This window comes from Chionomys nivalis, chromosome 22 (assembly GCF_950005125.1).
Source record: "Chionomys nivalis chromosome 22, mChiNiv1.1, whole genome shotgun sequence".
Classification (NCBI taxonomy): domain Eukaryota; kingdom Metazoa; phylum Chordata; class Mammalia; order Rodentia; family Cricetidae; genus Chionomys; species Chionomys nivalis.
Window position 1 is genome coordinate 1143349 of NC_080107.1, and position 16062 is coordinate 1159410.

The window sequence follows — 16062 nt, forward strand, 5'->3', positions numbered from 1 at the left end:
TAAAACGGGTTGGAGAGATGGCTCAGCCATAAAAGCACTGACTCCTCTTCCAGAGGACCCAGGTTGGCAGCTCACAACTGTCTGATACTCCCACACAGAGAGACATGCACACGAAACACCAATACTCGTAAAAGTAAATAAATTATTATTATTTCTCCTCTCCCGAGACAGGGTTTCTCTGTAGCTTTGGAGCCTGTCCTGGAAGTAGCGCATGTAGATCAGGCTGGCCTCAAACTCACAGAGATTCACCTCCCTCTGGAGTGCTGGGATTAAAGGCATGTACAACCACTGCCTGGCTAATAAATTATATTTTTTAAGAAAATAAAAAGCTAGACGTGGCGGTGTATGCCTTTGATCCCAGAACTTGGGAAGTAAATAAAGGCAGGTAGGTCTCCTAAGCTTGAGGTCTTTATAGCCTGCCGGGTTACAAAGCGAGACACCGTCTCAAAAACCACAACCCAAAACTTTGTTTTTCTCAAACAACCAAATCCATTTTTTAAAACTAAAGAATAGAGAAGCATTATACTTCTTGCCAGAGGTTCACCTAGCACACACAAGGCTTAAGCTGGCACACAGGAAAGAGTGGGAGCATAATGAAACCCCAGTATTTTTCCCTGCTAAAATATACTGGTGATTCTGGGTGTTTCTTTGTAGTTCCCTGTTGTGTATCAGCACAGACATACGCCTTATTTGGGCCACCTTTCCTGAAGGGCTGCAAATCAACCAGGCACTTGGTTGGCTCTGAACATTATAGGCAAAATACTAGTAATCAGTGTTGCTTTCCAACCATGTTCTCTTTTCTCATCTTGATTTCCCAGCCTAAGGAAATAATGTGATGGCAAGATTTCTATCTTAGCAGTGCCTTTTCTTAAACTTTGACTCATACAAAATGGCACTTGCCTCTCAAAAGATAGCCATACTAGCTAGTCTGGTAAACACACCGTTTTCTTTTTTTTAAAAAAAAAAAAAAAAAAAAAAAAAAACCCTAACGAAGTCCTAAAACTAAATTGCACAAAAGGAGAGGAGAAAAAAAAAAGCGCTTCTTGTGAGAAGGATGTCCATGAAAAAAAGCCAACTGGACTAAGCTATTAAAAAAAGCACAGCCCTTTTAAAAAGTGTATTCGTCATAAGCGCAGCAGGAGCTGGCTTCTGTCTAGCTGTTGATGCCCCAAGGCAATGCCCAAGTGCCTGGAAGACAGTTTTTGTCAGCAGGTTCAATATAACATGAAAGCCATCCTTGGCAGAGTTCAGTGGTCCTGTTAGCGGAGGCTGCTGCTGCTGCTGGCCTGGGAGCTGCCCATACCGGGGTGATCTGGACTATGTCGGTTCTGGAGGAGACAGGAAAGGGGGAAAGAACGTTTAGAAATGCAAAGACAGACCTGGCTGGACACAGTACACGCCTTTAATCCCAGGGCTTTGGAGAGAGCCAGAGGCAAGCCTATCTCTCTGAGAAGCCACACTGGTCTATATAGTGAGTTCAAGGCCAGTTAAGCATGCCTATATCTCAAGGCTGTCTTAAAACAACAAAAAAATTTAAAGATTAAAGGTAGTGGTGGTGCACGCCTTTAATCCCAGCACTCGGGAGGCAGAGGCAGGTGGATCTCTGTGAGTTTGAGGCCAGTCTGGTCTACAAGAGCTAGTTCCAGGAAAGGTTCCAAAGCTACAGAGAAACCCTGTCTTGAATAAACAAAAACAAAACAAAAAAAAAAAAACTTAATACAAGATGAGCCTGCTTAGCATAGACTTGTAACCTCTTGCAACTGCTTAGGAGGCAGAGGTAGGAGGATTGCAATAATTTTAAAAGACTGGATCTGGCTCAGTGTGTAGGGCACTGCCTCAAAGAGAAAAAGAACAAGAGAACTAGCCTTGGCCAGTACTGAAAAAGACAAATGTCTGCCCTAGGTTTTCAATCTTGGGTCTAACTTGAGGCAAAGGGTTCTATGAGAAGGAAGCTGGAAGGCTGAGAAGGAAGCTGGAGAGATGGCTCCAGTTATGAGCATGTACTGTCTTGTGGAAAACCCAAGTTCAGTTCCCAGCACCCCCACAGGATGGTGACTCCAACTCCAGGGCTGCCCTCTCCTGGTCTCTGTGGGCACTGTACTTGTGTAAAGAAACACCTGTATACGTAAATTAAACACAAAACAAAAATGGCTACATGGAAAACTCAACAGGCGCTACGACAGCCCTCTACCTTCTTCTTCTTCTTCTCTTTCTTTTTCCTTTTCCGTTCAGGATCCTCTTCTTTTTTCTTTTTCTTCTTTTTGTGATCTGAATCAGATGGTGTTTCTGTAGGAGACATTAAGAGCCTGTTGAGCATAAGATCTATTGCTATGAACTCTTAAGGCTGCAGGAAACTGAGCACCAGGGGCACTGCTTTTTTTCCTGATATAGAGGTCCTGGTAGAGCAGCTGCCAAGTCACTGCTTGTCCAAAAAACTTCAAGACATGAGCTTCTTAAGGAAAGCTTCTTAAGGAAATCTGGGCGTCCCGAGGAACTAAGTGCTTCTCACCTGGGGGGACAGGATCCTGGGTGCGGCTCTGTTTATGCTTGTGCTTGTTCTTCTTCTTGGGGGGCTGGATGTGCATCAGACGGCACTGCTCTGGCAACTGGGGACGAGAGAGTCCAGGTGAATAGAGGAAACTGGACAGAAAACTTCCGCTCTGCCTTTTAGGCCTCCCCAAGACGGGACTCACCGGGCCAGTATGGAGGCGGAAACCAGACAGCATGGTCCCTGTGATTGGATTAAAGGAGCTACTAAGAATAGGAGGCTTCTCGATGAGGGAGCGGAGGCTGCTGTTGTCATGGGAGCCAGGGAGGTCGATCATCCCTGGCAGGTCAGGCAGGAAGTTACTTAGCTTCTCCTTCACCTTCTTCCCACAGAACTTATTATAGGCCTGTTCCAGGTTGTAGTGTGTTATTAAATTGGTGCTGCCTGTCAGCTCTGTGCTGCCTAGAAAACAGCAATAATGAACTTATATACCAAAAGCAGATGATAGGGTTTGGTTTGTTTGTTTTTTTGTTGCCACTAACCCAGAAAGTCTAAAACTTTAAGACAATTCTGAAGCCATTTATGACAATTCTGAGCCATCTCAGTCTCAGCAGTAATGCTCCCCATTCCCCTATCGGAACCAAGGACCTAACAATTGCCCACACACGTACTGAAATGTTGGGAACTTTCCATCATCTCTCTGAGTTCTTGTGAATGTTCTCCAAATAGAACTCAGTTATTGAACAGGGGCAAGATAACCCTTAGGTGTTGGACTCAAGTCATTGATGTTTTTTTGACTTAGTCCCTGGGAAAGGGGCAAAGTGACCCTCAGATGTTTTTCTCTTACCTCATCTGATCTGGCAACCACTCTCCAGCCAATTATTGGTAATAGCCCTTTTGAATAAGCCAATCATAGTAGTTAAAGAACAACCCCCAGACACCCCTTCCTTCTGTGGTTTTTCCCTTTAAAAATAACCTGTACCAGCCATTTGGGGTCTTTCTAGCCTCCCAAATGCTGAAGACCCTGTCATGACAGAATTAATAAAATCCTCATGCTTTTACATCAGCTGTGGTGTGAGAGATGGTCTCTGGGGGCGACTCCTTCTCGGTGATTGGACTCTAGGGTCCAACAAAGGAACTAAAGGAAAAAATAATTTTTAGTTTTACTTTATGTATATGTTTATTTTGCCTATATGTATACATGTGTACCATGTGTGTGTCTGGTGCCTACAGAGGTCAGAAGAGGGGTTAGCACTCGGGAGGCAGAAGCAGGCGGATCTCTGTGAGTTCGAGGCCAGCCTGGTCTACAAGAGCTAGTTCCAGGACAGGCTCCAAAACCACAGAGACCAGCACTGGCAGGAACCGGTCATTGCAGGTAAAAAAAAAAAAATTTCTTTGGCTGGGCGGTGGTGGCGCACGCCTTTAATCCCAGCACTTGGGAGGCAGAGGCAGGCGGATCTCTGTGAGTTCGAGACCAGCCTGGTCTACAAGAGCTAGTTCCAGGACAGGCTCCAAAGCCACAGAGAAACCCTGTCTCGAAAAACCAAAAAAAAAAAAAAAGAAAGAAGAGGGGTTAGATCTTAGTACAGATGGTTGTGAGCTGCCCTAGGAACTGAACCTGGGTCTTTTACAAGGGCAGCCCATACTCCTAATTGTTGAGCCATCTCTCCAGCCCCTGAAGGACTATATTTCAATACTAATGAGGAATCTATTAAAAAACAAAAACTATTGTCTTAGTCAATGTTGTATTGCTATGAAGAGACATGATCATGGCAACTCTTAAAACTGAGAAAGCACTTAATTGGGGTCTTGCTTACAGTTTTGGAGGCTTAATTCATTATCATGGTGGGCAGGACAATAGCAACATGGTGCTGAAGGAGCTGAGAGATTCCTACTGATCCGCAGGCAGAAAGAGTCTAGACCTGGCATGTCACCCCCAGTGACAGACTTCAACAAGGCCACATCTCCTAACCCTTCTAATCTATTCAAGGAGTTGCACTCCTTGATGACTAAACATTAAAATATATGAGCCTATGGGGGCTATTATTCAAAACACAATTTTAGAATTCCAATACTTAGAATTTCAGATTTGAGCATTCCAGACTTCACATTTCTGGATTTGGGATGTGTAACTAGTAAAATCTATGCAAATATTCTGAAAAACTTGAAACATTTTAGATAATAGACACTAAGGCTATAAAAACTTAACAGTCAGATGCAGTGGGCACACACCCGTAAGCCTGGAATGCCAGCACTCAGGAGGCAGAGGCAAGACAGCTCCATTCAAGGCCAGCTTGAGCTGTGTAGTGATCCCATCTCAAACACCCCCAACTCGGGAACATACAATAAACACAAATATTAAACTGTGGGCTAGAGGAATGGAACAAATGGAGCAAAGTAGGATAGAGATGGAACCCAGCTTTAATAGGAAGAAGACTAGTCACCATAGGAAAACAGATTTTGTGGCTGTGACTACCTTGTGACCAATACGTTTATTCTTCATGATACCAAGTATTACTTAGGAAGAGCTACGCAATGAAAATATGAGCAACCAGAATTCTAATACTAGCTGTCCTCTCTGTTGCTCTTTCCTTTTATCTATGTAATGGGATAATAGCTTTGTGTTTCACTGCTTTTTTAAAGATTTATTTATTATGTATGCAGTGTTCTGTTTGCATGTATGCTTGCAGGCCAGAAGAGGGAACCAGATCTCATTATAGATGGTTGTGAGCCACCATGTGGTTGCTAGAAATTGCCTCTCACAACTGGCACTGCCTTCTGCTTGCCAGGGTGTCTCCTTCCAGATGAGAAGGAACTTAGTGCTTTTCATAATCTCTAAACAAGCTGATCAAAGTGGCACACACCAGTAAACCCAGCATCCAGGAGGAGGAGGTAGGAAGCTCAGGAGCTGATGCTTATCCTTGGCTACACTAGTCTGAGGCCATCCCGGGTGACACGAGACTGCATCAAAGGGGGAATTAAGAAAGTAAGTATCAGGGGCTGGCTAGCTGGTTCAGCACATGACCCAGATTCCATGCCCAACACCCACACAGCCGATAAGCATTTGTATGTCATTCCAGTTCCAGGGAATCTGATGCCTTCTCTGACTTCCATGGGTACCAGGCACACACATATCACATACACACATGAAGAAAAACATTCATACATACAAAATAAACACAAAAAAATACAGACATGAGTTTAACTTCTATTTAAACTGCTAGTTCTCTGAAAATGACTTATAAACTTCTTTCAAAAGCCATGGCTCCTGAAAACAAATCTTAAAATGTCAATCCTATGCAGATTCATTTTTTTTTCTCTCCTTGAAATTCTAAATCCTGCTCACATCACTATGGCCTCTTCCAGTTATTGGACCTCAACATTCTGTAATACATTCTATAAGTGTAGAAAACAATAATTTTTTGTTGTTATTTTGAGACAGGGTTTCTCTGTAGCTTTGGAACCTGTCTTGGAATGTCAAACCAGGTTGGCCTTGAACTCAAGGAGATCCGCCTGCCTCTGCCCCCCACCCCCACCCCCAGTGCTGGGATTAAAGCCTTAAAAGCTGGGATTGAAACAATACTTCTTAGTTAAAACAAAGTTTAAAACAGTGGTAGAGTGCTTGTGTAGCAATGTGGAAGGCCTTGACTGATTCTCAGTCCTGAGAGTCGGGAAAGGAAACTGCTACTTAAATTCCCATAATACATGGTGGTGCATGCTTTTAATTTTAATTTCAGTACTCGGAGGCATAGGCAGGCGAGTCTGGTTTACAAAACGAGTTCCAGGACAGCCATAGCTACACAGAGAAACCCTACTTTGAAAAACAAACAAACAAATTGTGGTACTTGAGCCTAATACTATTTTTTAATTGATTTTCTAAAGATTTACTTTATTTTTTATTTTATTTTTTGTTTTTTTGAGACAGGGTTTCTCTGTAGCTTTGGAGCCTGTCCTGGAACTAGCTCTTGTAGACCAGGCTGGCCCCTCCTCTGCCTCCCGAGTGCTGGGATTAAGCTGGGATTAAAGGCATGAGCCACCACCGCCTGGTTTAAGATTTACTTTATTTTGTATGTATGAGTATTTTCCTACATGCATGCCTGTTTGCCACATGCATGCTTGATGCCTATGGAAGTGATGAGCCTGTGAGCACATGAAAGAACAAGGGCTCCTAACCACTGAGCCAGCTCCAGCTTTTTAAAAATTGATTTTTAAATATATATATATTTTTTTTTGAGACAGAGCCTCTCTTGTCTTGGATGACTTGTAACTCACTATGCAGACCAAGTTGGCCTCAAACTCGGAGAGATCCACCCTGTTTCTGCCTCCCAAGTGCTGGAATTAAACATATGAACTCAGACTGAAAGGTTTATTTTTACCATATCTGTGTGTATATGTGTCTGTGCTGTGTGAATGTATTCCACATACCATTTGAGCACCTGTGGAGGCCCAGCAGAGGGTGCTGGGTTCCCAGGAGCAGGAGCAAAGGAGAACCGTGAGGCTCCCCACGTGGGTTCTGGGAACCTCATAACCTCGGAGCCGTCTCTTCAGCTCCCCTGTAGCCAAGACTGGCCTTGAACTTTTGATGGAGCCAAGGATGCCCTTGGATTCCTGATCTTTCTGCCTACACCTCCCAAGGCTCTGAGATTATAGACTTGTACCACCATGCCTGGTCTCCAGAACTCCTAAGCATGAACTCTACCAGCTGAGGTACATCTCCAGCCTTCCAATTCATAGTTTTATTCCAACTTAGCTTTGGAGCCTCATCAACCATTACTCTTCCATGCAAAATTAATCTCTCTCTCTCCTTCCTTCGTTTTTCCTTTTTAAGGTTTTTTTTTGAGACAAGGTTTGTCTGTGTTAACAGCCCTGGCTGTCCTGGAACTCTGTAGACCAGACTGGCCTCGAACTCAGAGATCTGTCTGCCTCTGCCTCCTGAGTGCTGGGATTAGAGGTGTGCACTACCTCTGGCCTGGCTTGACATCTTATTCTTGATGTCATTTTTGGCTAACAGCACATTTTGAAAACCTAAGATGTGTGAAGCGTAACTACAAAGTAATAAGACTGACTGACACAAGAATACAAGCACAATCCTTAAACCATATACTTTAAATCTCAAAAAAAAAAAGGTACCTAAAGACTAAGTTTACCAGTCTCCACTTCTCACACTCATCCCTCCCAGCATTTGCCTCTAATGGAAATTCAGTATTTGTCAACTGATTTACAGAAACAGGTACAATCAGAATAGATAACGCAAAAGATAAAGAAACCACTGGAGGAAGCTGGGCCTGGTGGTACAGAGGGAGGTGGATCTTAGTGAGTTCAAGACCGACCAGTCAGGACTACAGTGAATTCCAGGAAAGCCTGAGCCACACAGTGAGACCCTGTCTCAACAAAACAAAACAAAACAGTCACAACTAAAATAAAACTGTTGCAAGACACCTGTCACTAAAGCACAGTCTTTATGCTGCAGTTTCTCAATTACAAAATACAATACAAACAAGAATACAGACGATACCTATCTAAAAGGGCTATAATAAATACTACACATTGCTACACACGCCTCCCGAGTTCCAAACAACGGCTCAGGCTGTGACCGAGTCACGGACGGCGGACAGCGCCCAGACCCACCCCACGAAGGCGAGCCCCTCACCAGGCAACTCCCGCATCAGGTAGAAGGGGCCGCTCCCAGCAGCCGACTTGTCTGCGCCCGCGGGGGCCGAGCTCGCGGGCGGCGGCGGAGCCGCGCCTGGACCCCCTCCCGGAGGAGGTGGAGGCGGCGGGGGCGGCTTCCCGGGCCCGAAGCCCAGGGCGCTCGGGGGCGGTGGGGGATCGGCTTGGGCTCCGAACAGCGCCGTGAAGTTCTCCATGGCACCCTCGGCTCCCGGGTTACCCAGGATCCGGAGTCAGCGACGTTTATTGGACAGCGCTCTCGCACGGTCCCACCCTCGTCCTCTAAGGGCTTCCCGTCATTGGCTATAATAGGCCACGCTTACCGACTTCCGGCGACCACTTCCGTCGCTCTAAGTGACGGTTCGGGAGGTGGGTCCCGGTCCTATAGCCAATAAAATGACTCAGGTGGAAAAGCGATAACCCTACGGACCAATAGACTACCTAACTCACTTTCTGGTTTATCGCAGCGCCCAATAAGACATCTACATCCGGGTCTGAAGGCGTTGCCTCTGCTCTCCCGCCCAATAGAAGCCTCGCTGTCGAGGGGCGGCGGAGGGGCGAGCTGGAGGCGGGACGGAGCCGGCAAGGGACCCGGCCGGGAAGATGGCTGTCCTCGCGCCTCTGATCGCCCTGGTGTACTCGGTGCCGCGGCTTTCTCGATGGCTGGCCCGGCCCTATTGCCTGCTGTCCGCGCTGCTGTCCGCCGCGTTCCTCCTCGTGAGGAAACTGCCGCCGATCTGCAGCGGTCTCCCCACGCAGCGCGAGGATGGCAACCCGTGTGACTTTGACTGGGTGAGCGCCCCCTGCCTCGGTAGCTCCCGACCTTGACCATCTCCGCGCCGGCGGGTGCACGGGAAAGTGTGGGGGGACATTTCGGGAACCTCCTGGCTTAAGATGGAGAAACAGAACCCAGGGTTTCCTCCACGCAGGAACGGTGTTCTACAGGGTTGCCAGGCTTCCCGGGCCGCCGGCGAGGAAGACAGACCAGCAGAAATACCGTTTTTCTATCTATCTGTCTATCATCTGTCTGTCTGTCTGTCTGTCTATCTATATCTATCATGTGTCTGTCATCTATCTATCTGTCTGTCTGTCTGTCTATCTGTCTATCCGTCTATCTGTCATCTGTCTGTCTGTTTGGCAAATTGATCTCAGTGTAGTTAGACAACTTTCCCAAGATCACACAGCACTCAGAAAGTGCTGCCTTACCTCGTTCAATTCTGATAGGCCGGCCCACTTAGGTCGCTAACTCAAAATGACTCACGTGGAAAAGCAACTGCACGACTGCCCAGAACACTGTAACTGCACACCCTATCATCTTCAGGGGGATAGAGAAACAGGGAAGGCTACAAAAACACGAGGCATGGAGGGGAGCAATAATTTCAGAACAATTAACATTGCTGTGAAGGTAGTGGACATAGAGCTAATATTCCTTTCCTGTACAAATATTTATTTTAGAATGGCAGTGACCCAGACTCAAGGCCAGAAGGTATTACTATAACCTTGGGTAGGCCACGCTTCTTTCTTCAGACACTTCTGGGACTCTCAAACAAGATTATTAACTTTGTTTACATTAAAGATACCATATTTTTGCCAGGATTTGTGTTGTACCCCATTGGTCCTAGCACTCTGGAGACAGAGGCAGGTGGATCTCTGTGAGATTGATGTAAGCTCTCCTGGTCTGTATCACACATTCCAGGTCAGACTACATAGTGAGACCCTGTCTCAAAACGACACCACACCAAAACCCTACTTTCCGTTGTACCTTATAAGTTGTAACACTGCCAGGTGCCTCTTAAGAATCGCCTTATGAAACTGGGTGGTGGTGGCGCATGTCTTTAATGCCAGCACTTGGAAGGCAGAAACAGGTGGATCTCTGTGAATTTGAGGCCAGCCTGGTCTACAGAGTGAGTTCCAGGACAGCCAGGGCTACACAGTGAAACCCTGTCTCAAAAAAACAAAAACAAACTAGCACAATTAATAAAAACCCAGAGACAGAAGCTGGAGTTCAACCTGAAGGTCAGAAAATCAAAACAGCCAGCCACTCTTACCTCTACCACAGTCGGAATGGTGATCCTGCCTTCAGGGAATCTAGAAGGAGACCGCATCTGAGAACTGTCTTATATCCCTCTCTCAGGCTAGAATTAAAGGTGTGTGTCACCACTGCCTGGTCTGTAAGGCTGATCAATGCCACTGTTTTACTTTCTGATCTTTAGGCAAGCTTTATTTATCACAATACAAATGAAATATCACTACAACAAACCTCACATACACTTCTGATAATCCAAATTGGGTTCCCAGTGCCCACATAAGGAGTCTCATGGCTGCCTGTAACTCCAGGTTTAGAGGTCTTTTTCAGGCACCTACATTCAATTGCACATACCCGAACATACCACCCTGCTTTTGAAATAGTTTTCAGAAGACCTCAACTTGGCTGGGTGCTGGTGGCACAGGGAGCAGAGACAGGTGGACCTCTGTAAGTTCAAGGACAATCTGGTTTACAGAGCTCCAGGACAGACTCTAAAGCTACAGCGAAATCCTGCCTGGAAAACAAAACACAAGTAAACAAAAAAGAAGACCTTAACTCTTGGGGCTTGATAGATGGCTGAATGGTTTAGAGCACTGGCTACTCTTCTAGAGGACTTGGGTGAGGTTCCTCACACTGACATGTCTGGTCACAGCTATCTGGAATCCAGTTCCAGCACTCACCTCTGTTCTGAGTACTAGACACGCAGTGCACTTATATACATTCATGTAAACCACTAATTCACGTAAAATAAAGATAATTCTTTAAAAACAAACACACATCAAACTCGCCATACTGGCCAGCTGTGAAACTTTCTTAATGAACTATGAGTCCCAGTTTGGCGTGAGTAGACTCCTGAAAGATTAAAGGAGCCAGGCTATGCCCACAAAAGTGGAGCTGTGCCTGTAGTCCTCACTGGTCTGGAACTGACATCAACTAAGACAGTTTTGGGCTTTAGGCTTTTCTCCTGCTCTACCCTCCAGAATGCAGGGTTCACATGTGTGCAGTACTCCCTGTGGGCTCACTCTGTGTATCCTGAAGGTGCAAAACAATAAAAGTTTGAGATTCACTGGTACTGCACATCTGTACTGTCAGCATCTGGAAGGCGGGGCCAAGGAGATCACAAGTTTAAAGTAGACCAACATAGGGGGCTGGGCGCCACCCTGACCTACAAAACTTTCTTGAAAACAAAATTAAAAACATATAACCTAAACTATATAGCAAGCTCCTTTCTCAAAACCAAATGATGAAAAAGAATCCAGCCCTTGAGAGGCTGAGGGGGGAGGAGCATAGTGAGTTTGAAACCGCCCTGGACGACACAGTGAGACAGAAGGAAGAAGTGAGTCTGGCATGTTGTCTAACCTCCACACGGTGCTGTGGCTCGGGTGGTGATGTACCACGACAATCCTGGTGCCTTAGAGGCTGAGGCAGAATTGCCTGGGCAAGATAGTGAGAGCAAGTCTCAAGGACAGAAGTGGGGACGGAGAAAAAAGGAAACCCAAAGGTCAGGGATTCGCTCAAAGACATGCAGTTGCCAAGGGTGGACTCTGAACCTGGCTCTTTTGACTTGTTGGTCCCACACCTCAGCCAGCTCCAGTTATCTCTTTATTACCAGCCCAAGCTGGATTTCTTGCTTTGCATTTTGCATTCTGCCCTCTGTCCCATCAGCCTCATTCACCACGTGGCTGTCACTGATTGTCTTCCAGAGAGAAGTGGAGATTCTGATGTTCCTCAGTGCCATCGTGATGATGAAGAACCGCAGATCCAGTAAGCCGACTTGCTTTGCACTGCTGGGGGTTAGGACTCGGGCCCTGCAGAAGCTCCCTTCTAGTGGTAGAGGAGAGGAGCCTTATTTAATGAACTAGTTCCACATTTCCTGCCTGGGGTTAGTTTGACCTTGGACTTCTGTGTCCTCTCACCCCGTTCCCACTTGTAAGTGCCCCAGGAGGAGGGACAAATAGTGGGAGCCCTGCGCCCAGCCTGACTCTGGTCTCTCTGTCCCAGTCACCGTGGAGCAGCATGTAGGTAACATCTTCATGTTTAGTAAAGTGGCCAATGCGATCCTTTTCTTCCGCCTGGATATTCGAATGGGTCTACTGTACCTCACACTCTGCATAGGTGAGAAACTGCATTTATTATGTTAAGGTTCTATAATTAATAATTTGGAATAGTAAAGATCTTTGATAAAGGCTTGATTTTTTTTTTTTGAGAACCAGGTTCCAATCCTTATCTTATACCTAATGAATTATATTTGTAGCTTTTAATTATATATATGCGATAAGTATTTACTTGGACAGTACTTTAAGAAGAATGTATGCTGGTGATCTATGTAGACATGTGTATTCTTTGGTGTCTGAAATACTAAGTGGGTTTGCAAATCTGTAAGAGACCCTGTATGTTATCTCTGACATGCATGTTAACTCTGTGCTCAGTGTTCCTGATGACCTGCAAGCCCCCCCTGTACATGGGTCCTGAGTACATCAAGTACTTCAGCGATAAAACCATTGATGTGAGTATCCTGCTTCTGTCGCTTGGCTTCTGCTGTGTGGGTTGTGCTCGCTGTTCATAAAGATGTTGCTTGAGGACAGCAGTCAGTACCTGGGCTTGGCGGTGCATGTCTGATACACTGGTAGCCGAGAGGCTGGGGTAGAGCTGCTGCAGGAACTGTTTCCTGCTTGTTTGTTTGCTCATTTTTGTTTTTTAGACAGAATTTCTCTATATAGCCTTGCCTGTCCTGGAACTCTCTCCATAGAGCAGACTGGCCTCGAATGAAGAGATCCGCCTTGCTCTGCCTCCCAGATGCTGGGATTAAAGGTGTATGCCCCCCTCACCCAGTGGATGGCTGCAAGTTTCAGGCCAGTGCAGGCTTCTAGTGAGTGCCAAGGCAGCGCCAGCTACATAGTAAGAGTCTGTCTCAAAGGAAAGGCTGGTAGGCAGGTGAGATGGCTCATCAGGTGAAAGTGTTTGCCACATAAGCCTGACAACTTGAGCTGGGTCCCTGGAACCCATGGAAAGGTAGAGGAGGGAACCCACTCCCCAGAGTTGTCCTCAATAGATAGATAGATGATAGATAGACTGATAGACAGATAGATAGATAGATAGATAGATAGATAGATAGATAGATGATAGATTGATAGATAGGTGGGTAGATAGATAGATGGAAAGGTAGAGGAGGGAACCCACTCCCCAGAGTTGTCCTCGATAGATAGATGATAAATAGATAGATGATAGATCAATGATAGATAGATAGACTTTTTTTTTTTGTTTTTTGTTTTTTGTTTTTTTTTCGAGACAGGGTTTCTCTGTGGCTTTGGAGCCTGTCCTGGAACTAGCTCTGTAGACCAGGCTGGTCTCGAACTCACAGAGATCTGCCTGCCTCTGCCTCCCGAGTTCTGGGATTAAAGGCGTGTGCCACCATCGCCCGGCTAGGTAGGTAAACTTTTAAAAGAAAAAGTTTAGTGGATAAAAAGAAGGTCCTTGCTGCCAAACCTCTGTCTTCAGTCTGGAAAGAGAAAACTAAGTGGGCGGTGGCCTGTGTGCCTATACCCACATAAGAAATGTAATTTAAAAATTTTTAGATTATTTAAAAAAATGGCCATTTTGCTTATGGTAGAGTGCGTGCCTCACATGTGTGAGGCACTGGATTCAGTCTTTGGTACAACAAACCTGGGAAGATGGTCAGGGTACTGGTTTGTTACGGGGAAGGGGAAGCCTAGGGTAAGGCGTTAGCCACAGGTCTGAACCTTCTCATGCCCAGCTGTTTGAGCCTAGTCTCTCTTCCCTCTGTGTGGCAGGAGGAGCTGGAAAGGGACAAGAGGGTCACTTGGATCGTGGAGTTCTTTGCCAATTGGTCTAATGATTGTCAGTCATTTGCTCCCATCTATGCTGACCTTTCCCTCAAGTGAGTATGCAGGGTGAAGCATGTCATAAATGGAAGCGCGGTGCCTGCCTTCCTTTGCTCTAATTTAGCACATCCACAGTTCTTTCCCCCTTTCTTACCTAGTTATCTGTATTTCCAGTTCCCTTGATCCATCCCAGTATTTTTCAGCATGTTAAATAGTATATGTTTTTGCAGGTACAACTGTCCAGGGCTCAATTTTGGGAAGGTAGATGTTGGACGCTATACCGACGTTAGCACACGGTTTGTAGATACCTGGGAAGAGGGTCGGAGCTGAGACTTTCTTAAAGTGATGTAAGTGATGTACAAAGTCCTCTCTGGCCTTGTAGGTACAAAGTGAGCACATCACCCCTCACCAAACAACTCCCTACCCTGATCCTGTTCCAAGGTGGCAAGGAGGTTATGCGGAGGCCACAGATTGACAAGAAAGGACGAGCTGTCTCATGGACCTTTTCTGAGGTACATAAAATAAATGGGCAGTGGTTTGGAGAAGGATACAGCAGTGAATGGGCTCTGTAGTTAGTCTGGGTTTAATCCTGAATTCTGCCCTTGCCCACCAGTTTTGAGGGTGTCAATCAGTTACTGGATGTCACCTAGTAAGTCGCTTGTTGCTTGCTGCTAATACTGAGGACAACCATAAAGACATGTTCTGTGAGGCGCCTGTGGTCTGTAGGCGATGAGGTCCTCATCAGTACACTGGAGGCAGTAACAGCTGGCTCATGGGCTTGCTTCACAGTTGCATGTGTGTACATACAATATTGGCACAAAAAATGACGGCTAATAGACACATAAATGCCAAAGAAAAGTTAGGGCAGATTTCTGCCCTCTGGTTTCTAGACTGTGCTTAGCTAAATACTTCCTACTCCCCAGCTCTGAACTTTACCTTCCCACCTAGTATCTGATGTTTTCATCACTTTTGCATAGGAGAATGTGATTCGAGAATTCAATCTGAACGAGCTCTACCAACGAGCCAAGAAGCTGTCAAAGGGTGGAGACAGTGTGTCGGAAGAGAAGCCTGTGGTCCCTGCTCCCGCTGCTGTGCCAGCCGGGGAAAACAAGAAGGACAAATAGGACCCTGCTTTGTTCTTGCTGCCTCTGGACTTCTGGCACCTTTAAGGCCCAATTCCAGCTGTAACCACAATCCATGCCTGAGGCTGTGGCCGTTTGTTTTCTCCTGTTTGGCTGTGCCTGGGTTGGGGCAGGGTGCCTGCTTCTGGTTTTTAAAGAAGCTTTTAGGGAACCATGAAGCAATGAAGGGCTGTTCTACCCTGGCCAAGTGTTTCTGGAAGGGAGAGATGATCTCATAGAAGTAGAAAAGGTTTCCCTCCAAGGTTGGATCAGTGTGTAAACTGCTTTTCAACGCTTGGATATCACCAGGCTGTGGTTTCATTATCCCTCCTAGTGAGCATGCAAAGCATCGACTAAATTAAATTCTAATATTAGATGTCAGAGTATGAAGCACTAAGAATTCTTCCTCAAGGAGCCGTTCTTCCTTTAGGCCTTTCTGGTTTGATCTGTAGCATTCATAAAACAGTTAATCTTAAGGGATTGGTGAGATGGCCCAGTGGTTAAGGGCACTGGCTCTCCTGGAGGATGCCTAGCAGTCGCATGGGGGCCTGGACTGTCCGCATCCAGGGATCCAACGGCACCTCCTGGCCTTGGCTGGCCCTGTATGCATGTGGTGCACGATCATCCATGAAGGCAGAACACAGAAAAGGGGTGTGTGTTGTAATTTAATCTTTAAGTGTCGCTGATCCCGATGAAAAACCTTCAACCAGAATTTCCATCGTTGGAAATAGAATTGAATGATCCGCCTGTATTGGGAACCGAGAGGAAGGGCAATGTAAGCTTAAGAGTTTCTTTTGCGTGTTGGGACCAGAAGAAAGCGCCAAGGCTGGGGCAGCAGTTTTCTCCTACTGTCTACACAGCTTTCCCTAATAAAGGGATTGTTATTTTGATTGCCTTGATGTTTCTCCTTTATTA

General features: G+C 46.0%; 2 protein-coding genes across 3 annotated transcripts; one reads left to right on the forward strand and one right to left on the reverse strand.

Moving 5' to 3' along the window:
* Window positions 1-122: 122 nt before the first annotated feature.
* Med19 (mediator complex subunit 19) lies at window positions 123-8367 on the reverse strand. The gene is made up of 5 exons (XM_057754852.1): window positions 8139-8367; window positions 2694-2950; window positions 2510-2606; window positions 2192-2286; window positions 123-1328 (listed from the first exon to the last, which is right to left on the reverse strand). Exons 1-5 carry the CDS (start codon window positions 8353-8355, stop codon window positions 1260-1262), a joined length of 735 nt encoding a protein of 244 aa, XP_057610835.1. The 5' UTR covers window positions 8356-8367; the 3' UTR covers window positions 123-1259.
* A 347-nt stretch (window positions 8368-8714) lies between these two features.
* Tmx2 (thioredoxin related transmembrane protein 2) lies at window positions 8715-16037 on the forward strand. 2 transcript variants are annotated; one of them, XM_057755461.1, is made up of 8 exons: window positions 8715-8950; window positions 11888-11948; window positions 12186-12299; window positions 12614-12690; window positions 13976-14082; window positions 14257-14322; window positions 14409-14538; window positions 15004-16037. In XM_057755461.1, the coding sequence occupies exons 1-8, from the start codon at window positions 8762-8764 to the stop codon at window positions 15148-15150; spliced, it is 891 nt and encodes a 296-aa protein (XP_057611444.1). In that variant the 5' UTR covers window positions 8715-8761; the 3' UTR covers window positions 15151-16037. The 2 variants fall into 2 exon arrangements, with proteins under 2 accessions (XP_057611444.1, XP_057611446.1); XM_057755463.1 differs by lacking the exon at window positions 15004-16037 and having other exon boundaries at window positions 14257-14311; window positions 14409-14501.
* Window positions 16038-16062: the final 25 nt, after the last annotated feature.